Source organism: Diceros bicornis, chromosome 14 (genome assembly GCF_020826845.1).
Source record: "Diceros bicornis minor isolate mBicDic1 chromosome 14, mDicBic1.mat.cur, whole genome shotgun sequence".
Classification (NCBI taxonomy): domain Eukaryota; kingdom Metazoa; phylum Chordata; class Mammalia; order Perissodactyla; family Rhinocerotidae; genus Diceros; species Diceros bicornis.
This window is the reverse complement of record NC_080753.1, coordinates 42249058-42272427: the sequence shown is the minus strand read 5'-3', so window position 1 is coordinate 42272427 and position 23370 is coordinate 42249058. Positions and strand designations below refer to the sequence as shown.

General features: G+C 41.8%; 3 protein-coding genes across 3 annotated transcripts; 1 reads left to right on the top strand and 2 right to left on the bottom strand.

The window, feature by feature from the left end:
• Positions 1-4998: 4998 nt before the first annotated feature.
• On the bottom strand, positions 4999-5453 carry LOC131414062 (histone H2B type 1-B). Its single transcript, XM_058555106.1, has one exon. It carries the CDS (start codon positions 5426-5428, stop codon positions 5048-5050), a length of 381 nt encoding a protein of 126 aa, XP_058411089.1. The 5' UTR covers positions 5429-5453; the 3' UTR covers positions 4999-5047.
• Positions 5454-5749: 296 nt separating this feature from the next.
• LOC131414050 (histone H2A type 1-like) lies at positions 5750-6190 on the top strand. Its single transcript, XM_058555094.1, has one exon. It carries the CDS (start codon positions 5765-5767, stop codon positions 6155-6157), a length of 393 nt encoding a protein of 130 aa, XP_058411077.1. The 5' UTR covers positions 5750-5764; the 3' UTR covers positions 6158-6190.
• A 9474-nt stretch (positions 6191-15664) lies between these two features.
• H1-2 (H1.2 linker histone, cluster member) lies at positions 15665-16433 on the bottom strand. The gene has a single exon (XM_058555088.1). The coding sequence runs from the start codon at positions 16382-16384 to the stop codon at positions 15743-15745; it is 642 nt and encodes a 213-aa protein (XP_058411071.1). The 5' UTR covers positions 16385-16433; the 3' UTR covers positions 15665-15742.
• Positions 16434-23370: the final 6937 nt, after the last annotated feature.

The following is a 23370-nucleotide window of genomic DNA, read 5'->3' as shown; positions in this document are numbered from 1 at the left end:
AAGGAGAGGAGAAAAGAGAGTGGGGTTGAAAAAGTATTTGAAGACATAATGGCTGAAAATTTCCTAAACTTAACAAAACACATAAACCTACAGATTTAAGAAGAGACACAAACCCCGAATAGAATAAAAGCAAAGAAATTCGCGCTAAAACACATCATAATCAAAGTTATGCAAACTAAAGACAAAGAAAATGTCTTGAAAGCAGCCACAGAAACAAAACCTATGTATAAGGGAAAAATCAATTCAAATGACAGCAGATTTCTCATCAGAAACCACATGCCAAAAGGAAGTCACATTTTCCAAGAGCTAAAAGAATTGCTATTGTCACCCTAAATTCCATGTCCTTTAGAAATTAGTGAGGAAATAAAGACATTCTCAGATGAAGGAAAACAAGGGAATTTGCTGCCAGCATATCTATCCATACAAGAATGGCAAAAGGATGTTTTTGAAAAGAAAGGAGATGATATCAGATTTTTGGAACATTAGGAGGGAAGAAAGAAAAACAGAAATATGGCTAAATACAATCCTCTTGAGTTTTCTAAATTATGTTTAGAAGCTAAATTTCCAACGTTATCTGATGTGGTTCTCAATGTATGTAGAGGAAATATTTAAGATAATTATCTTATAAAACAGGGGAGGGTAAAAAGACTTTAAAAGGCCATAACCTTTGTACAGTTGAACTGGTAACATGTTGATACCAGTAGACTGTGATAAATTATTGTATGTAATACCTAGAGCAACCACAAAAAAACTATCCAAAGACAATAGATAAATCAAATTGGAGTTATTCAAAGAAAATAGTCAAGTAACTCACAGGAAAGCTGAAAATAGAAAACAGAAGTGAATCATAGTGAGAGAAAAATAGAAAATAAAAAATAAAATGGCAAACTTAAGCCCTAACATGTTGTAGGGGAAGGAAAATTTTTCCTTAACCCTCTTAAGGTCCCTGGCTGGGTCTGAAAATTAAACTGATATGACAGGTTAACAGGAGAAAAGCATACAAATTTTATTAAATTTTTACATTTACATGGGAGCCTTCACAAGAGAATAATGACCTAAAAGAGTAACCAGAACAGGAAGCTTTTAAGCCTTTTAGACAAAGAAACAATAAATTTCTAAAGAATTGAAAAGACAAGGAAGTTTGGGCCAGAGGTAGCAAATAGTGAAGAAGTAACAAGGTTTGTTCATTCAGCCTTCTAGGTCCTAAATTCCCTGTCTCTGGTGATAAGGATGTCTCTCTTCCTCCTGGTATAGGAAGGGTGACTTTCACATGGGAGATTTATCTCCTGCTTTCAAGAAAGAAGGGTGAGGGAGAGGAGGTCAGGGTGACCTTCCTGCTGTTGCCATTTTCCCAAACTCCTTCAGCTTAAGATATTCAATATGTCAAGGTGCCATCTTTTGGGATAGGGTGTTCTGAACCCCATCAGTGTCAATAATTGCATTAAATATGTATAGTCTAAATATATCCATTAAAAAAAAGAGATTGGCTGAGTGGATAACAATACATGCCACAACGGTATGCTGTTGTAGAGCAGGAAAAATAATTTTACCTCTACCCTTCTAGGTTGTTGGCTGAGATCCCCCATAATAAAAGACAGATTAACAGGAGAAAAACAAACAGAAGTTTTATAACATGTATACCTCCTGTATACATGTGAGAGACCCAGGAAAAACTGAGTAACACCTCAAAATGGCCCAAGCCACCACCTTAAATACCATCTCCAGCTAAAGTCAAAAAACGTTGGGGGGGTGGGGGGACAGTTCTGGGAGATAGCCAGGAAAAGCATAGTAAACAAGGGTATAGTTGTTATGCAGGGCTAAGTCCTTGCCTTCTCTGTTGAGTTTCTAGAGTTTGTCATCCTCCTCTTCCTGGTACAGAGAGGGAGACACCCTCACAAATGAAGATTTCCCTTATAAATGTAAATTTCTCTTCAAAATGGTAACTTCTGGGTTTTCAGCGCTTTCCCTATGTCTGCTGTTTTTTAAAAATAATCAGCTCAAGGTAATCCTTATGCCAAAGAGGCGTATTTTGGGGTGGCAAATTCTGCTCCCCTTCACTGTCTAAAAGAAAGTCACTTCAAATATAACTATACATGTATATTGAATGGTAAATGACCCAGGAAATGGGAGCCCAGATTTCTGGGATGCAAGAAAAATTGAAATGGCTTTAGATTGCATTCACTGTAGAAGTGCCATTAGGATCTGTCCTTATTAATGTAAAAGAATAACAAAGAGTATGCTCTCACTTATATAATATTTATATGTCTGTATTATAGACTTGCACAAAGCAAAATTTCTGGAAGATTGGTGGCCAAAATGTCCTGGATGATGGATTTACAGTTGATTTTTATTTATTTATTTGAAATTATTTGTAGTGGTTATTATTTTTAAATTATGGGCATATATTATTTTTCAAGGAAGTTAAAAAGAACTCTTTTAAATGTATACATTATTTAATGGAAATGAAAAGCCAAGAAAAACATCAAATGTTGCTGAGAGATGCTGAAGAAATGAGACGCCTATGTTCTCTCACCTGCCATGAAGTAGGGGCCAGGGCATTCCTTCTCTGCTAACTGTGCCGCCTTTTTCTCAGATCATGAAGTCTCTGGACCTCCTATTATCTGTCTCTTTGTGGACTTCTCTTCTCTTTTCTGAATTCTAAGTCAACCTCCCTCCAAATTAGAATTCTCCCAAGCCCCCACCATCTTGCTCTAGGCACCCAGAACTCAGCCTAGGGCAGCTCCTTTTTCACTCCCTCCACAAATTCAGCTCTTCCTGTCTTCAGGTCATCTTGATTGGATAGAGATGTAGGCAAAAGTTTCCATTACTGAAGGGAGGACTGGGCTGTAGTACAAGTAATTTTTCTCTCATTTGCTTTGTAACTCAAAGCCTGCAGCTCTGGAGAAAGTGTTGATTAGGAAAGGGGATGTATATACCCTTCTAGTATTTCACTCAATTTCATGGGCTTGCCCACTGGCTTTGCTGTGTGCAGAATTGGTGCCTCATCTGAATCAACTGGGGAGATTCATACATTTTTTTTCCTGGCTTCTCCCCACTCCCCACTCTATATCCAAGGTCTGCCAGGGACTCTAGGCATCTGATTTTCTTTTCTTTTTTTTTTTTAATTCCCCATTCACTTGTTAAAGATCAGCCAGGTATCAGAACGGACGGCAAAAAGGCCTAGCTTTAAATTTAGGAGGTCTGAGTTTTGGTTTGAGCTTGTCAATTCAGGGTATAGTTTTTGGTAAAACATCCAATATTAGGAAGGAATGAGAGAGAGAGGGAAGAAAAAGAGAGAGAGGAAAGAGAGCGAGAGAAGGAAGATAGAAAATAAGCAGGGGGCCGGCCGGTGGCGCAAGTGGTGAAGTGCGCACGCTCCGCTGTGGCCGCCCGGGCTTAGCCGGTGGGGATCCGGGCGCGCGCCGCCGCACCGCTTGTTAAGCCATGCTGTGGCGGCGTCCCATATAAAGTTGAGGGAGATGGGCATGGATGTTAGCCCAGGGCCAGTCTTCCTCAGCAAAAAAGAGGAGGAGTGGCATTGGATGTTAGCTCAGGGCAGATCTTCCTCACAAAAAAAAAAAAAAAAAAAAGAAAATAAGCAGGCGGGCGACAGTTATGAAGGATAAGGTGCGGAGAAAATAATCCCTACCTCGGAAGACTATTCTGAAAAGGCTAATAATATTACTACCCAGATCTCACTCCTCCGGGGAAGAACACAAGGGTCGGTGATTCTTAAACTGTAGCCTGAGTTGGCTTTTTTTGTTTGTTTTTTGGGGGCTGGGGTGTCTTTTCATAATCTAAAAAACCAAAAGTTGCTAATTTTTAAGGCAGGCGTCTCTTTCACAACTATATTTGCATATACAGAGATAGGAAGTGCTTCTCATACAGCAGTCGGCTGACGTGGGATCTGGGAAAAGATAATTTAAGTTAAAATTTTCTCTTAAAAGAGGTCCTTTTTGAGAAATTCTACTTTATATTTTATTTCTTCATTCAAAGACTGTTGTATATCACCTAGATAAAGGGCTCATGAACCGAAGGAAAATACTTTTTTCCCGCCTTTTTAAAAGGCAGTCAACAGCTGACTCTTCTTCTGTTCTTCTTCCGCTCCCCCAACCCCGGACCTCGACCTGCCGTATTGACTTCTCTTCCTCAACCAAGACCCTGTCTGTCTTCTTCGGATTATTTTTGGAGTCTGGGATTCTTTGAAAAAAGTTTACAAAGAAAAGCCAGCACATCTTCCTCTCCAACTGGGGCCCTCCTTGTCAGCCACCAGGTGGCGCCAGATGGGGAAGGGCGGGAAATTCAAATTCTTTGTCCCTCCTAGAGCTGGAAGGCCACCCTCCCCGCCCTTCTAGTGGCATCCCCGAACGGTAAATGACCCAGGAAATGGGAGCCTAGATTTCGAGGATGCAAGAAAAATTGAAACGGCTTTAGATTGCAAACCTCGTAGAAGTGCCCATGGGACCCACAGGCGATTTTGCTTAGTTTCCCCAATGTTCTAGGACAGGGTGAGTTCAGGCTCCGGAAAGAAAGGCTAGGGGCCCTAACTAGCCTTTCTGCCGTCCGGACGCGCCTATTCACCGCCCCCCCCCCCTTATTTAGGGCAGCCTAAATAATCCCTAGGGTTCCTACTTCTCTGAAATCCTTACACCGCTTCTTTACCCAGCAGGGAAACTTCAATCTCCATCAGAAACGTACAGAGGCAGGGAGGGGAGGAGTATTTCCATGTACAGTTTAAAGAGCACCTGGAGGGTTGGTCAGGGGGAAATGGAACGTGGGTCTAGAAATACAAAGATGTGAAATAGCTGTTTTTTGGCCACTGCACTATAGAATTGTATTTCTCTTAAAGCGAAGTGACCTTCAAAGCACCATCTTGGCTCTAAGATTGCCTCAACTAGCAACGTTATTTGAATAAATTCCTTAGGACTCAAACTAATCAGTGGTCAAGACAATTATTCCACTAAAAAAGGGCAGTTACAGATCTCCTTCGACAAAGTGGGTGGCTCTGAAAAGAGCCTTTGGATTAAGGTGGTGCCTACACAAGCATTTACTTGGAGCTGGTGTACTTGGTGACGGCCTTGGTGCCCTCGGACACGGCGTGCTTGGCCAGCTCCCCGGGCAGCAGCAGGCGCACGGCCGTCTGGATCTCCCTGGACGTGATGGTCGAGCGCTTGTTGTAATGCGCCAGGCGCGACGCCTCGCCCGCGATGCGCTCGAAAATGTCGTTGACGAACGAGTTCATGATGCCCATAGCCTTGGACGAGATGCCGGTGTCGGGGTGGACCTGCTTCAGCACCTTGTACACGTAGATGGAGTAGCTCTCCTTGCGGCTGCGCTTGCGCTTCTTGCCATCTTTCTTCTGGGCCTTAGTGATAGCCTTCTTAGAGCCCTTCTTAGGGGCAGGAGCCGACTTGGAAGGCTCAGGCATGGCTTTTCCCAAAACCTGTAGAAACGCGAATAGCACTCTCCACAACAAAGTCTAGTACTGCAGACAGTCCAGAGCCCATTTATTTATAGTTCTTAAATGCAAATGAAGGTTCAAGATTTGTCACTCCTGATTGGACAGAGCAGCACACTACGGGGAGATGTTTATGCAAATCAGGGATTCTCATTCTCTTTTCCTATTGGATAGAACACAGTACATTGTGACCAATCGGATAGCTTACTAGCGCATCCTTGCACTGTGCATAAAATAATTTCTTCAAGCACTGGTATACATTTCTTCGCCTTCTGCAAAGGTTTTGTTGAATTTCTTTAGATTACTATGTCTGGACGTGGGAAACAGGGAGGTAAAAGCCGAGCTAAGGCCAAGACTCGATCATCCCGAGCCGGCCTTCAGTTCCCCGTGGGCCGAGTGCACCGCCTGCTCCGCAAGGGCAACTATGCCGAGCGGGTGGGGGCCGGCGCGCCGGTGTACCTGGCGGCGGTGCTGGAGTACCTGACGGCCGAGATCCTGGAGCTGGCGGGCAACGCGGCCCGCGACAACAAGAAGACGCGCATCATCCCGCGCCACCTGCAGCTGGCCATCCGCAACGACGAGGAGCTCAACAAGCTGCTGGGCAAAGTCACCATCGCGCAGGGCGGCGTCCTGCCCAATATTCAGGCTGTTTTGCTGCCCAAGAAAACCGAAAGTCACCACAAAGCCAAGGGCAAGTAAAGTCTACAACAAAACAACACATAACTCTCACGTTTTTCAGCTACCTAAAGGCTCTTTTCAGAGCCATCCATAGTTTCACAAAAAAGCTGGTAACCGAAGCCACGCCTCGTTGGTAATATCAGTCTTGAATCTTTGCAATATACAAGGTACCGTTAAAACGTTTCAGTTCCAGAAAAATAGGCTGTCCACAACAATTATTTTAGTGCACTACAGGTGACACTTGGGAAACCGACAAGGTGTTTTTAAAATAAAGCCAGGGTAGGAATGTCACTCGAACTCGAGACTAACAAGGAGCAGGGAAAATTTTCCGTTGGCTGATAATAGAGCTGCTCGGGGTTTTTGAGTTTCAATTTAAGCAAAAACCATTTGTCCAACACAAGTCAGCGAACATTTGCTGCGGTCCAGTGTGTTATCTGGCATTACTAGACCAGACGCTTTACATATGATTTTCCAAATAATCCACCCAGGGAACCTAGTGCCATGTAATTTCACACAAGAGAAAACAGACTCGGGATTAGGGGAGATAAAATGACTAAGAGCTGGGAAGCGGCAGTCCAGGCGATTCAAGATTTATTTTTTAAAAAGCTAACTCAACTTGGGGAAAAGAAAACAAGGTTCAATTTAGTGTGCCGACCAGCAGGATTGACATATCTGCGAGCGTGTCAAGAATTCAGTGTATCAGGTCCCACTCAGATTAACTGAATCAGAAGTTACATTCAACATGGTCCTTAAATGGCTAGTTATGCACACTGTACTTGGTGACAGGATGAAACAGAACATTTGAAAATTAATACCTTCAGGTCTCAAAGACTAAAAAATAGTACAGGGATGGGCGGTGGCATAATTCAGCCAATCAGATTCTCTAGTAATGAACTAATCCTCCTGGTTACCCTTGAGCCAATGGTTTTATCGCGCGGGACTTTTGAAAAATGACAAGACCAATCAGAATGTTTCTAACTATATTTAAAGGCAACTTGGCTTCTGCATGCCACAGATTCTGGGTTTGTCCTTAGTCGCTCCAATGGCTCGCACAAAACAGACTGCTCGCAAGTCCACCGGCGGGAAGGCGCCGCGCAAGCAGCTGGCCACCAAGGCGGCTCGCAAGAGCGCGCCGGCCACCGGCGGCGTGAAGAAGCCCCACCGCTACCGGCCCGGCACGGTGGCGCTGCGCGAGATCCGCCGCTACCAGAAGTCCACCGAGCTGCTGATCCGCAAGCTGCCCTTCCAGCGCCTGGTGCGCGAGATCGCGCAGGACTTCAAGACCGACCTGCGCTTCCAGAGCTCGGCCGTGATGGCGCTGCAGGAGGCGTGCGAGGCCTACCTGGTGGGGCTCTTCGAGGACACCAACCTGTGCGCCATCCACGCCAAGCGCGTCACTATCATGCCCAAGGACATCCAGCTCGCGCGCCGCATTCGCGGAGAAAGAGCATAAAACAAGCTTTTCCTCTTGATTGAAAAAAGGCTCTTTTCAGAGCCACCCACAATTTCACTTAAAAGCAGTTGTAATTTGATTGTAGATCTCAATTGCTAATAGGTAAGATACTACGCATTGTAAAAAAGTGTAAGTATGTAAAGCTTGAAGGCGTATAGTTAATACCACGTATTTGAGACTTTAATTGGCTGCTTTCTAGATTTAAATGAGATCGCTGTAAGCGGCAGTAGACCTATTAACTATTAAATAGCCACGTGTTGCCTAGTGACTTGTAGAAAGCAATTATTTTACTTTGACATAGGCACAAAAAACTATATTTGTGTACAGGAAATGGAGGCCAAAGTAAGCTTTTGTGCTTGGATTGTCCAGAGAATTTTCTCTAAAGTAGTTATCTTTTGTCTTTAGTTTTCAGAAACACGTTCATATTGATCCTCTCATATTTTCTTGTTTAACTGAATTTGGTCCAAGACAACAGTGAGTATATTTATATAGAAGACCCTGACCGTGCCCTGTCACTCCTACTTTTAATCCATCTAACATAATACAAATAAGTCTAACAGCAATATCAGTATACATAAAATTACCAGTAGTCCACAAGACATTCACATCTGGCTCCAGAATCCGGTATTGGTCTATCTGAAATGGGATTGTAGTTGAGGCGATAGAAACTGACCTCAGTACTCACCACCAGAGGTCCACTAAATAGGTTTATGCAACAAGAAAGATGACTTGTTAGGAACTCCAAAGTTCCTTTGCTTACGCTTAAAATCAATGATATCTGAGATACTGAAGGGTATCAACTATAGAGCTTCTCTCTTTTACCCATGCCCCCCTTTTAATAAATACAAAAACATCAAGTGTTAATTTCTTTTTTTTCTTTCCTTTTTTTTTGTGAGGAAGATCAGCCCTGAGCTAACATCCATGCTAATCCTCCTCTTTTTTTTTTTGCTGAGGAAGACCGGCTCTGAGCTAACATCTATTGCCAATCCTGCTTTTTTTTTTTTCTCCCGAAAGCCCCAGTACATAGCTGTATGTCATAGTTGCACATCCTTCCAGTTGCTGTATATGGGACTCGGCCTCAGCGTGGCCGGAGAAGCGGTGCGTCTGTGCGAGCCTCGGATCCGAACCCTGGCCGCCAGTAGCGGAGCGCGCGCACTCAACCGCCAAGCCACGGGGCTGGCCCTGTTAATTTCTTTTTTAATTTTCCAAATATAAAAGTATAATGTAACTGATGGAATAGATCAAGGTTTTCTGAGCCCTAAAGCTTATACAACTTGGTGACTCTTAAAAACTACCTTACAAAATTACAAATACAAAACCAGACAGTGAATGTTAGTTTATAATAGGGGAATAAATCAACAAATTCCAATATTACAAAAACAGACAAAACCATAGCCATCACAGAATTTAGAAAAATAGCACATTAACCCAAATACAACACCATAAACCTTTGTTTTTCTGTATTTTTGACTGCATACTCTGATTCCATTTTCAAATAAATATTTTGTAATATTTTTTTTATAGACAAGGGGAAGAGAATTCAGTATTTGCTCCAGGGTGATTGATCACAATTTGCTTTATTCTCTTGATAACTTGGAAGAGTTTCAGCTTCAAAACATTGTTGATAAAGTCAAGTAAGTTTTTAAGATTGTTTTCAAAGTTGGGAAAATCCTCTGTCAAGCTTCTTTCATATGTGAATGTAAAATTGGGAAGAATTCTTCACAGACTAGCTTCTGGCTCTATACATTTCAAATCTTGATTCTTCTCTACTGTGCACTCATTCCCAGTGCTGGGTGCTATGAATACATGAATGGCACATGGCATCTAGTTCTGCATCTTCTTGCAAGAAATCCAGGGGAGTTTGTCAGTGAGCAGAAGGAATATTCCTTGAAGCAATTCTTACATCAGATTGGCTAGCAACAACTGAACTATATATGAGCACATCTGCAAATTACACTATACACCTCATTAACTCCAAACTAAATACATAGCCAAGTAAATTTTCTCTTCACAAATCCCAAATATGCTCATCAGCATCCCAACATAATCAGACAAAAGGTGAACTGTAATGGAAGGGAAAATTGAGTGGAAATAATGATTTTAACCAGCTGTGATTAAAATATCTTAACATTGCAGTTTTTAAAAACATGAGACCGAGAGACCACACCCCCAGGGGCCCCTCCCAGGGCATTGGAAGCACAAGGCCTGACACTTGACTTTCAATTAGCTTCAGGGTAAATCTGCCTCGGAACTGACTATGCTTTTCCAACTGATACATGGTCTTCACCTGCCCTCCCACCACTCTGTTCTAGCACATCTCAGTCAAGTGCCCTAGGAATTGAGAGTCACTGGTCTTGGATGACTCTCAGGCCTCTGAGGTACAGCACTGCTTTGCATGATGCTTTGGATGGTGGTACTCTTCTCAGAGAGAGATACCAGGAGGAGAAAACTTAATGAGGAGGATATAAAGTCAACTCTGAGCAATTTGAACACTTTTAGTGTAAAGGTGAATTCACTGGGACAGCTTTGCAGGATGTATTACAGAACCATTCTGTACCGAATACCGTCTTCCTTTAGAGAGGTCCCCATGGAAGGAAGAAACAATAATACCACAGATTCATTGGAGGGGTCAGTCTAATAGTTAACACTGATAGTTTTCCATGGGTCAAGTACCACATGCACTCATTGGCCTGAATTATTATATATAATTCTTACCACAACACTGAAAGACAAGTTCTCTCGCTGTCTCCATTCTACAGAGGAGGAACTGTAGCCTAAGAGATTTTAGTAAATTGGCCAAATTCATACTACTAGCAAATATCATTGCCATGCAGTCTCATACCAAATCCACTGTCTAAATATCTTCTGATCAATAAGATGGCCCCAAAATGGATGATAGATCTAGTTTTCTCTTCTAGGGTAGCTCTGTCTCAGAGATTGTGCTGCCTCAAGGTGAATGAGGAGGAGCTGCAGTGGCCTGGCTTGGGCTAAATTCTGTTATCAGAGTCCTCTGGTCGGAGGCCTGGTATGAGATGAAGTGGGTAGGATGATCAGCAGAAACATCAGGTCTTAGGAATGCTCTCTGGGCTTCAAGACCAGGTCAGAATAATTATTTCCTTGGAAACATCTGGATTCTGCTCCAGAGCAAGTATTCGCTTGTATCTTCCTCACAGTATTTACTATAGAGCTATAATGTCCAAGATGGTAGTCATTAGCCATATGTGGCTATAAAGCACTTGAAATGTGGCTAGTCCAAATTGAGATGAACTTTAAGTGTAAAATATGTACTAGATTTCAAAGAATTAATATGAAAAATAGAACAAAAAGTCTCCTTAATATTTTTATATTATTGTTGAAGTAGTATTTTGATTATAGTGGGTTAAAATGTTATATAATAGACTTTGTTTCTTTTTTTTAATGTGGCTACTATATAATTTTAAATTACTTATGTGGCTCTTACTATATTTCTGAGGAATAGCACGAGTAGATAGAAGATAATTATACTGACTCACTGATCAGAAATTAACTAGCTACGTCCATAACGTCCCCAAGCCTCAGCAATAATGGCACCTACCTCAAAGTGCTATGACAAGAATGTCTTTGAAAATAAATGTAGAGTGCTCAGCAACAGTGCTCGACATGTCGTAAATCAGTGCTCAAGAAATGCTAGCTCTCAATGCTATTGTTGTTACCACTGTGCCCTAAATCCCTCTTCTCTTCTGAAATCCTCTAATGATGTAATCCTGCCTTGTACTGGACTTGTTCATCTCTGGCATGGATTTCAACCACAAAATTACCTTCTATGTTTCCCTCAGGCATAGAAGAAATGACACCTAGAGCTTCGCCTAGGGTAAGTAATAGGATATTCAATTTTTCAGCCATGAGAGCACTGTGTACATGTGTACAGAAAAGAAAGTTTAGAATAACGCATTACGAGTAGCCCTTAATTTCTGTGGTACTCACTTCTATTGGACATGGACATCTCATGAATTTTCATTGTTGAATTATCAGTCAGCAGTTTAGTTTATGCAGTATTTGTTGCCATTTTTGGTTAATCAGCCATGTTTGGGCAAATATTTGAATATGTTATTGCCATTATCAATATTATTTTATAATAAATGAAATATTAAAAAGGATAATATTCATGTCAAAATAAAATACAGCTTTCATAAACTGAATAAAATCAAGACAAGGACCTTTTTCTTAAAAGAGTCAATTTTTAGACTCAAATGAATCGCTTATTAGACCTAAGCTGGCCAACCATGTGAACAATTGTTAGGAAATGGAATAGAAGTAAAGAAGATTGACAAACCTGAGAAAACATATTGTTGAAGACTGTATCTAAAGGCTAGGTAAAAGTAGACATTTTTATAATAACTCTTAGCTCTCTGTGAATGAGCTCTCCTCTCCCCGTACTGGAGAAGGATGACTATATTTGTTTTTGAGGAATACATTCCATTTTAAAGTGAAGGACATCCTTCATCTACACAAATCTGTTTGCAGGAGACATTCAATGTTAGGCTGAAATGTAAACCCAATAAGTTGACACCCCAAAGGGTGTACACAAGAAGTTTGAAGGAAAATTAGAGAATCAACTCTCTATGCTTAGGTTGATTCCTCCCCTGCCTAACTCTTAGAGTTGATGTGAGAAATCAAGCAAGTAGGTGAACTTATAAGTATCTGAAGGAGAAAAGGAACATGGAAGTGCATGGTGCTCTTACTGTAAGCACAAACTGTGATTGTATTTGGAGTGTCTTCATTAGGTTTCCTGGTTGCTGCAATTTGACCCAACCTGAGCTAAGTGAGGTGGCCCCAGTGGCAGTTTAGATGACTCAAAGAACCAGGAATTCAGGAGATGTCAGGAACCCAGACATTGCAGCTCTATACATCTCACCTCTGCTCTTCCGTTCACTCTGGCTCCATTCTACTCTTTTTATCCACCAGATCTCTTGGTTTCTCCTACAGTGTCTAAGATGGCGGCTCCCAGTCACCTCAGTTTCCATAACTCAACTCGAGTTTTTGAACAGGAAATTTTTGATTAGTTCAAATTGGTCCAATGACCTCTGGACCAATCAACCATCCTTTGAGGTCAGACACCTTTTCTCCCTCAAATTTTAGTCCACAGAAGACAGTATATATTAAGACATACTGGCATTCAAGCTTTAAACCAAAGATGAGGTTAGGGAAGACCAGGATAGTTGAGACCAGAGGGCATTAGAGTTTCATTGTCCATATCGTCGCCATGAACCACATATGGTTAACTGAGCTCTTGAAACAGGCTACTGCGAACTGAGATGTGCTGTATATGTAAAATACAGAGATTCCAAAGAGTGTGAGAGGAGATGTCCCCGTGGCGTAGCGGTTAAGTGCACGAGCTCCGCTGCTGGCGTCCCAGGTTCGGATCCCGGACATGCACCGATGCACCGCTTGTCAGGCCATGCTGTGGCGGCATCCCACATAAAGTGGAGGAAGATCGGCATGGATGTTAGCTCAGGGCCAGTCTTCCTCAGCAAAAAGAGGAGGATTGGCATGGGTGCTAGCTCAGGGCTGATCTTCCTCACACACACACACAAAAACAGAGTATGAGAAACAAAAAAGAATGTAAAATATCTCAATATTTTTACATTGATTTTAGGTTAAATAATAATTTGGATATATTGTGTTAAATTATATTATTAAAATTGATTTCACCTGTTTTTTTCCTTATTTATGTAGCCATGGACAGCACTGTTCTAGAGATTGTTAATTCACCTATGCATAGATCCCTTCAATAACCGAGTATCTTTAATGTGCACTTCATGGAATGCTGGCCCTCAAAGAATCTAAAGCTGCCATTTCCAACAGCAACGAAGAAGATAAAATATCTGGGAATTGGGGCCGGCCCTATGGCTTAGTGGTTAAGTAAGTTCTGCAAGCTCCACTTTGGTGGCCTGGGTTCAGTTCCTAGGTGCAGACCTACACTACTCGTTGGTGGCCACACTGTGGCAGCAACCCACATACAAAATAGAGGAAGATTGGCACAGATATTAGCTCAGGGCAAATCTTCCTCTGCAAAAAAAAAAAAAGTAATAAACGTGAAGATATATTTGGAGAAAATTTAAAACATTTTCCACAGGTACAAAATATTTGAGCAAATGGAAAAACACAAAATGTTCTCAAATAGGAAAACTCGTCTCCCTAGATTAGTTTATAAATTTAGCACAATTACAATAAATCTGCCAATAGGGTGTTGAGGTTTTATGTGTAATGGAAGGATGAAAGGGTAGGAGGGGGGAAGCGTCTTAAAGTACATATGGAAAAACAAAATAATCAAACAAGAAATAGAATAACCAGGAAATTCTGAAAAAGAAGAGTAATGAGAGGGAATTAGCTCTACCAGCTATTTAAGTCATATTATAACATCTCAGTTTATTAAACATTCAACTGTTATTTGAGTGACATACCATGACCTGCTATGGGTATTTTTCTTAACATCGAAGCATAGCGCCACGAGCAATACTTAAAACAATGTGATCTCACCTTAGGAATGGCGAGAAAGACCAAAGGAACAAACTAGAAAATAAAGAATTAGTCCACTTATCCATGGAATTTAGCCTCTGATAAACGCGGCATCTCAAATGAGGGTTGGGCGGACAGGGGAGGCAGAAATGAAACCGTTAATAAATGGTCTTGGGGGAAAAATTATCCATATATTAAACCTTACACCAAAATACAGACTGCTATTTTTTAAAATGTAAAATTAACAACACAAAACTACTGGAAGAAACCAAGGGAGAACTGTCTTTCCTCCTCCTGTATGTGTTGTGCTGTCACAGAAGAGAAGGTCTTTCTATTACCGATTATAAAGAAAACGAAGATTAAAATACTCAATTCGGTTGGGAGAGGAGAGGCGGGGCGGGGCGGGATTAAATTCGTGGTTACGACCACTAATGCGGGAATTAACTCATACTAGATTCGTCATTGTGGCAACGGGTCTCCAGAGCCTGTCTCTGGCACTTGTCTCCAGAAAATCTGTGTCCACCGGAATAAAAACAGGACGCTGGAATTTATCCAGGAGAAACGCCATGACTATGAAAGAATCCACAGATGACACTGTTAATGAAAACTAAAGCCCTTTATTGGAAACGTCACCCCCATCCATACACACATTTCCAAGTTTCCCTATATATATATATATAAATTTTTTTGTTTTTCGCGTACAAACATTTGAACTGCACAAAAATGCCTTAAAGCGTCTTCGACTTTTAAATGCTGAAGTCTATCTAAAATGAGGATCGGTGACCGGCCTGCCAGGACAAAATGGCCGACAAAAAGTTGTTTTTGATGCGCTCAAATCCATCAATCACACCTTTGTCGAAAGTTACAGGATACAAGGAACAGAAAGATCCCCGGTCCAGCATTGCCCTGGGCGGGAGCGTCGTTGCCGCCGCTGCAGCTGTTTTTCAGATGCCTTCCTTTGTTGCCAGGCAAACGGGAATTAACAGAAGAATGAGGGGCAGGGCGCCTGCACCCATTCTCCTTCTAGGGATGGATGCTACCTACGACCTCAGGAGACAGCAACTTGACTTTCGAAAACATGTCAAGTGTCCAAAAGACCAGGTATTTCCATATCAAGCGGAAAAGGCAAACTCAACCCAACAGAAACGAAACCAACAGCGGGCCGGGCACCATCCAATTAAATGCAGGATTAAAATCATGGGCTGAAGGAGTGGGCCAACCCGCGAGCAAGGCGGGACTTTTAAATGACTTTTTCGCCCAATCGGGATATTCCTAAAGACAGAGACTGGCTCGTCTTACTTGTAGTTGTTTTTGCTGTTCAACAGGCGTGAGGCGGGGCTGGCGGATCTGAAGTACGCCAGCTGCCCGAGAACGCTCCCGAACAGCTGACCGGGGAGGCTGACCACGAACAGCGAAGGGGAAGAGACGAACCCCACGGGTGGGTCCGGGTCCTATGACCTTACGGCCATCACTCTCTTCAACTCCTGATCTCCGGCGTCCAGTCCTGAAGCCCTCCCGCGCAAATCTTGCGTTAGTATAGTAAGTAAAAGGGAAAAAGAACTAGGCAAGTAAGATAGATGTTCAGCTCTTTTCTTTTTGAGATCAGTGGTGGCTCTGAAAAGAGCCTTTTTGCGTTTTAGAAGCAGATAGTCAACCTACTTCTTTTTGGGTGCAGCCTTCTTGGGCTTGGCAACCTTCGGCTTGGCAGTTTTGGGCTTCACTGCTTTAGCTGCGCTTTTGGCGACCTTCTTGGGCTTCGCAGCCTTAGCTTTCTTTGGACTTTTGGCCACTTTCTTAGCCACAGCAGCTGCCGCCGGCTTCTTCGCCTTTTTCGGGGTCTTTTTAGCGCTTTTCTTCGGGGTGGCCACCCCAGTACTCTTCTTGGGTTTCTTAGCCGCTCCCGCAGGCTTCTTGGGCTTGGCCGCACCCGCCTTCTTGGCCTTGGGCTTGGCTTCCCCGGTGGCCACCTTCTTGTTGAGTTTGAAAGAGCCCGAGGCGCCGGTCCCCTTAGTCTGCACTAGAGTTCCCTTGCTCACCAAGCTTTTAAGTCCCAACTTGATGCGGCTGTTGTTTTTTTCCACGTCGTAGCCAGCGGCCGCCAACGCTTTCTTGAGCGCAGCCAGGGACACGCCATTGCGCTCTTTGGAAGCGGCGACAGCTTTGGTGATGAGCTCCGATACCGGGGGCCCCGACGCCTTGCGGCGCGCCCCCGCAGGCTTCTTCGCCGCCTTCTTCTTCACTGGAGCCTTCTCTACAGGAGGAGCGGCGGCAGGAGCGACAGGAGCAGTCTCCGACATGTTGACGATCTGGAATTCGGGTACAAGTGGCAAAGCACCGATGGAAGAGCGCTTGGGCCCGGCCGCCGTATATATAGAGCGCAGGCGCGCGCTGATTGGTGCTTCGGTCGCCCGCCTGGCTGGCAGGCTCTGAGCCGCCGCTGTGCGCCCAAGTTGTGTTTGTTCCACTGCACAAAAGGGGAAAAATATTAAAATGCCCGGCACTAAATCACCCGGGCTTGGTCAGGAAAGGATCCGAGAAGCCTCAGGCTTCGTGCTCTCCATTTATTTTGTCCGCAACCTCAAAGACAACGCGTCCAGGCGTCCCCAACTCCCCCAACTCCAAGGGAAGTCCAGGGCAGTCAGAGACCACTTTCTGTTTTTCTTCTAAATTACCTGTTCGCTCCTTTGCCCCTGAAAGTTCTTTTTCTCAGGGGTGGTTGGGCACATCCTTCCCTTCTTTTGGGGACAAAAATGAAATGGTTTCCACCTAAATTTTTACGATAATTCTGTTTCTTCGCAAGGGAAGTAACACAGGTCCTCTGTGAATTCTGCGTACAGACCCACAGGAACTGTGGACTGGGACAGAGATTCCCGGGCCAGTCCAAAGCAGTTAGGGCGGGATGGGAGGGGGTTCAGAAGCCTTGGGGGGGGGGGTCCTGGATGATGGGGGGTTAAAGACTTAAATCTTGGATTTGAAAACATTGAAACTCTTTATCAAATCCCTCTTTTCATAGATGGGGGCGGGGCACTCTTTTCACTTCTCCAAAGGCGAGAAATTGGGCTGTTTTTAAAAAGCTCTCAGGTTCCCCTCTGGGTTGTGCAAGGCGGGGGGTCTGGGATAATAAGAATAGGGGTAATAAGGGAAGAAAGAAGACCCCCTAAGCCTGCAAAGAGCCCCCAGTAGACTTGGCAGCTAGAGACATTGAGATGATCCGTTTTCAAAGAAAACAAGCATTTATTTATTTTTGTATGTTGCAATAAAGAGATAAATTTCAGCACATGAAAATAACATCATCTAACCCATGTCATGGTATAGAAGGATACTCTCTAACTGGGAACTCAAAGATATAGATAAAAATAAAGCAGCTGACTTTAATAAGATACATTTTGACTTATAAGATGCACGATAGATTTGAAATAGAAAAACTTATATGGCAAAAGTTTAAACAGAAATAGAGGAATAGTACTAGAACATATTAATTATTATACCACTTTTTGTTGATGTGCTCACCTCTTAGCCTCTCCGAAGCTGGCCACATGTATTCTATTCTAAAGTTTGCCTTACTACTTTAAGGCTTGCTACTTCATATTTCACCCTTTGGTTCCAAGCGTTGCTTTCTTTCTTTCTTTTTTTTCTTTTTGAGAGAGAAAAGGCTAAGGAAAATTTCTGCTCATATATTTAATATAGTTATACATTTATATTTAGGGACAAAGGAAGTATTACAACTCACCAGAATTACTGTTCAAATATACATCTGCATAAAAATATGTATTAAAGATGTCAGCCTTAGATTGTAATAGTCAAAAGGGGTTATGCAAATTAAGTTCAGTGATGAAGGAAAAATGAAGCATCTTCTTTTAGACTAAGGATTACCCCACGGTTTAGTTGGATAACATTTGTTCAACATTTAGCAACTGTATCTACTACTGATCACGTCCCCTGGGAATTAACTGCCTAATAAGATTAGTGATAGATGAATTAGCAGCCATAGAAAACCACTGTAGGGCTGCCGTCCATCAGTGTGACTTTGGGTATAGGAATTGTCAGAAAGTATTGAAAGTGTACAAAAAACTAAAGCACTTGCATCATTTTGGTAAAAAAATAAAATAAGAACTTGTCACTTTGCTCTGGTTCTATGTGCGTTGTGCACCCTCCTCATCTGAAACTCAGTTAAGTGTGTGTAACCATCAGGAAAACAGCTGTGTGGAGTCTTGATTACCAGGTCACTGGACCTCCCTTCACGATAAATTGGTGTCCTGATTTATAAATCAGTAACATGTAAATTTGGTTACTGTCATTTGGTTCGCTAATGGGATCACCCAGGTTGAATCAATCAAATCACACCTCTCTACTAGCAAATCTAAAGCCCAGATCTCAAGTCATTAGGACACCAGCCCCCTAGTCTTGCTCCCAACCTCCTGGCCACGTGGTGGAGGCCAGAAGGCAGAGAAACAAGTAACCCTTCTCCAGATCTCTGTAATTTGTGTTGAGAAAAGTTATCCAAAACTTAAAAACAACACAAAAATATTTCTTCACGTCTTTCCAAGCTGTATTAGAAAATTGTTTAAGTCCAGTTGTGGGTCATATGATAGGACGGTGCTATCCAATAAAATAGAATGGGAGCCATGTATATAATTTTAAGTTTTCTAGTAGTCACATTGAAAAAAGTAAAAAGAAACAGGTTAATTTAATTTTAACAATATATTTTAACTCAATATATCCAAACAATCATCACTTCAACATGAAGTCAATATTTTAAAAACTAAGATAGTTTATATTCTTTTTTTCAAATGGTAAGTCTTCAAAATCTGGTATGCATTTTACAGTTGTAAAACATTTCAGTTCAGCCTGGCCAGTGCTCAGTGACCACATGTGGCCAGTGGCTGTCATACTGGACAGCGTGGCTTTTGCAAAGATCACTTTGACTTAATATTTACTTTTGATTCGGCCGAGGGTATGTAAAATTAGACTTTCACTTGTAGAAGATTGATACATTAATAAGGGTTTTGTCCAGTAGAGATGCAAATGAATTCTTTCCAGTAGAAAAGATAATCCTAAAAGTTATGATTGTATTGGCCAATAGGACATTAACCAATTTTATATCTGATTTTTTAGCCTTCTAGCATTCTTTCATTCCCTGACTTTCCATTCCCCTGTATCCTGCTTTGACCTAACTTTGTCATCCTGCTTGCTCCCTCCTTAATGACTTAAATCCTTCCTTGATCCATGCACTAGCTCGCTATATACAGTACTTGTATGAGAGTCATGTTTTTAACGTTTTGAAAATTTTACTTTGACGCTTGGTTAGTCATTTTATCCTAAGGGCTCTGAATCAGAATCTTTAAAAACCATTCTAAAAATTGGAAGATACAAAACTTTTTGACCATCAACTTGAAAGCAACCTTAGATCCAGTAGATGTCCTTTCGAGTCTCAGGCTTTGAAATAAGATTGAACAAGCCTGTGAGCAATAAAAGGCCAATTAAAATTAGCTCCAAGGGAAAATTCAGATTACAGGCGTGGTCTTCCCACTTAAAATTGATGGCCTCAACATAGCTATCAATAAATTGAGGACACAGTTAAATATTACAATGCAATAAATTGTGTATTCTTGTATTTACACACATCCTGAATATTATGGTTGGCTGTTTTTGTTTCACGCTCTTCAGGTCTTGAAAGCTGGTGGACAAACTAAATATGCACAGCAGAATGTCCAATCCAAATGCAGCTGGAGAGAGAGACAGACTTGAGCAGCAAGACGCATTCAAAGGAGAGTGAGAGTTGTTGGGACGGGTGTATGGATCAGGGGCTGACAGTTGATCTTTCTTTCACTTCCTCCTTCTACCATGCCAGAACAGGGTTCTGTTTGTTTTTGGAGGTAGCTAACCTAATATTAATAAACCTTGTTGCAGGCCGTAACTGGGAGTGATTAAAACCTGCCTTTTCCTGACTCACCAGGGGTTGAGGCTCATGATAGCAGCCACTCCACTGGCGTGCCTGCTCCAATAGTGTACAGTGTTAGTGCTTCGGTCCAGTATGAGACTGACAATATTGGGCAGCCTGAGAAAACATACGCAGGACAGAACTTCAAAAGATTAGCAGCCTAAATGAGAGTGTAGGCCCTCCAGTCTGTTTCCTTGCTTCAGCTGCACAAACCATTCTTACAAACAACCCAGAGCAACTTTTCTGTTCTTTTTTCAAACTTTGCAGGCAAATGGCCAAGAATTAGACATTTAGACTTGAGCCAAAAGATTTCCCCTACCAGCCTGTGGGCACCTCAAGGGCTGAGACCAAAGTTTCTGTATCTTTATTCCCTGACACACCCTCAAAATACATTGGGGAAACCATCAGAGAACATAGTAGTAAAGCACATAGCAGGAGCTTAATAAATGTGTAGAGAGTATTACAAAAGGAACAATACATTGCAAAACATATTTGCCCAACATTCTGGAAGTGCTTTTAGAACCACGTAAGTGACACAGGAAACTAGATCATTAATAGCCATGTTATTCTTCAAGCTTGTTTTCAAATGGCTTTGTTTCAAAAGTCAAAACTATCCCCAAAAGAAATATAGTTCCTGGGATTGGGCTGAGCACACAACAGCCTCTTCTTTGAGGTTTGTTCCCATTAGATCCTTGCACCATGGGATCCTCCTGCTTTAGGGTGATCCTAAAGTTGGTACTCTTCTTGATTTGGAGGGGTGGGTGAGAGTAGACCAAGTCCAACAAGCTGGTTCACTCTTTCCAATTATGTGCACTTCCCCTGGCAGCCTCTGGAAGGTCAGGGGACCTATGTACTATACCAAGGAAGACTTCAAGAAGAGATTCTAGCAAGAGGTGAAGCTGGACCATCAGAGAAGAGAGACGTGTGTGTACGTGTATGTGTGTATACACGTATGAACATATGTGTGCACACGTGCAATTGTGTGTGTGTGTTGAGGAGTGATAGGTGAGCACATAACTCAAGACCATCACTGTCCCTCAGTGAACATCCCCCTGTTGCTGTTCTTGGAACTCACTCCTTACTCAAAATTCAATGGGAAAAGATTACGATGACACTCACATAGTCACCCAGTCCCTGCCTCCTGCATCCCAGGGGTGTGCATACTTTCAATGGCAGGCAAGTGTGGCTATCGTGGAGAACTGTGTGTTGCCAATATGTGAGAGGGACCAAAGTACTCCATCACCCTGCATTTTTTACTACTGAACTCACCTAAACCTGCCCAAATTAAACAAAGCTTCTGATTGGGACCAAATTCTCATTCTGTTAGCTTGCCTAAGGGTTTGTAGCTATGTTTCCATAAGTGCATAGATTTCTTATACTTTTCATGGTTAGTGGTAGTAGCACTTATATTTTCCTGTTACTTTTATAAATAATCCAGGAAAAATACAGAGGTGGCCTAGTATATTTATCAAAAGGAGGCTCAGAAGCTGGAGTGCCTGGGTTCAAATTCAACTTTGCCATTTGACAAGTTAATTAAGTTCTCTATGCCTCAGTTTTCTCATCTATAAAGTAGCAATAATAGTACCTGTCTCATAAGTTGTTATGAGAATTAGTGAGTTAATTTTGATATAGTTCTTAGAGTAGTACCTGCCATAATGTAAGTACAAAATTGTATATATATTTAATAAAAATTATTTTAAAAATTATACATACATTCTTATAGCCACAACATGGCACAATTCTGCAGCTGTTGATTTAAGAGCGTCAATACTGCTAATAAAGATAATAGTTAACTAAACACTTTCAGTGTCCCTGGCAATATATGTGCTATTTTCATTCCATCTTCACCAGCATCCTGTACCTACCATTACAAGCATTATCACTTCAGCAATAAAGAAATAGAGGTTGAGAATTCAGATTTCTCCTAGGACAGCCGTGCAGACTGATTACAATTCATGTACCACACACACACGCGCGCGCGCGCGCGCGCGCACACACACACGCACATATTAAAATACCAATTGAACTGAATTCAAAGAAGATAATACTTTCGTTTTTATAAAGTGCATAAAATTAAAATACACCCCCAACTATTAATTACTTACTAATTTGTTTAGTGAGTTTTAGGTAGAAGGCGTTTTCACCCCTGCAAACACATCCTCAATGGTGTTTAGAATGTGTCATGCTGTTTATTCTTATGGACACTAGGTGGCGCTCTGAACCAACCAAGGCTTATTTTAGAGGCTGGTATGTTCCAATTTCTCCAAGCCTCTCTAATGATTAACCTCTAGTTATACACTTAACCGATTTCCGTCTCTTTTGGTGAACAGAAATTATTATCCCCATCTGATAGATGATGATCCTGAGGACACTGGGAAGCCCTGAGACTGTAATAAGTCCATACGCAGGCAAGAACATGGGAGGAACAAAATAAGTGGCTTGGACTCTTGTCTAAGCGGTCTAGAAAAATCATGCTGGATAATTGACTCATTCCACAAAGAACTAATCAGCACCTTCTACAAGCCCAGCACTGTGCTGGGTTCGGGGAATAAGAAAGTAAATAAGACAGGCTCTACCCTTAAGGTTGGGTTTGGAGGATGGGGACCTAAAAAAAGATAGGAAATAGTGGCTGAGAAAGAGGGCAGAGTGGACATGCAAGGAGGAAACAGTCCATTTTACCTGCGGGTGCAGGTTAGACATACAGTCTTACCAGGGAAACTTCTAAAATGCTAAATTACTTTTTTTAATTTTTAAAGTACAATGACCAAGTGAGAAGGAGGATGATGGAAGAAAACACCAGTGTGCGAAGACAGTAACACTGGAACTGGCTCTTGCTTAACAAGCAACAAAATTATGAAATTCCTGGTATATTAAGGAATATTAATTATGATGATAATAGTAATTATAATGGTAATAATAAATTTATTAAACACTATGTGCTAATAAGGATAGAATGATTTAAGGGGTATGTGACTTTGCAATGTGTCTAAGATCAATGTGGCTTCTTGATTGTAACACACACACACCAAACAAAACTCCGAAAAGTAGATCACACTAAAGTGTAGGTTCTATAAAAGTCCAATAGAAGAGATCTCTCCACCATTGTTTTCTCATCTGTGAAATATAAAACATAAATTAATTGATTAATTAAATTAAAACACCCAATTGCTAACTAGAGATTTTAAAGAGTGTTAGGTAAAGAATTAAATATACAGATTAGTTTTTTAACCTTTAAAGTTTCCAAAGCTAGTTGAATTGCTGAAGGATAACAATTTAATAGGTTTTGCTTTGGCCTCACTTCCCTGCCCGGCAAAAGTATTTATAATGTAGGATGTTGTTTGT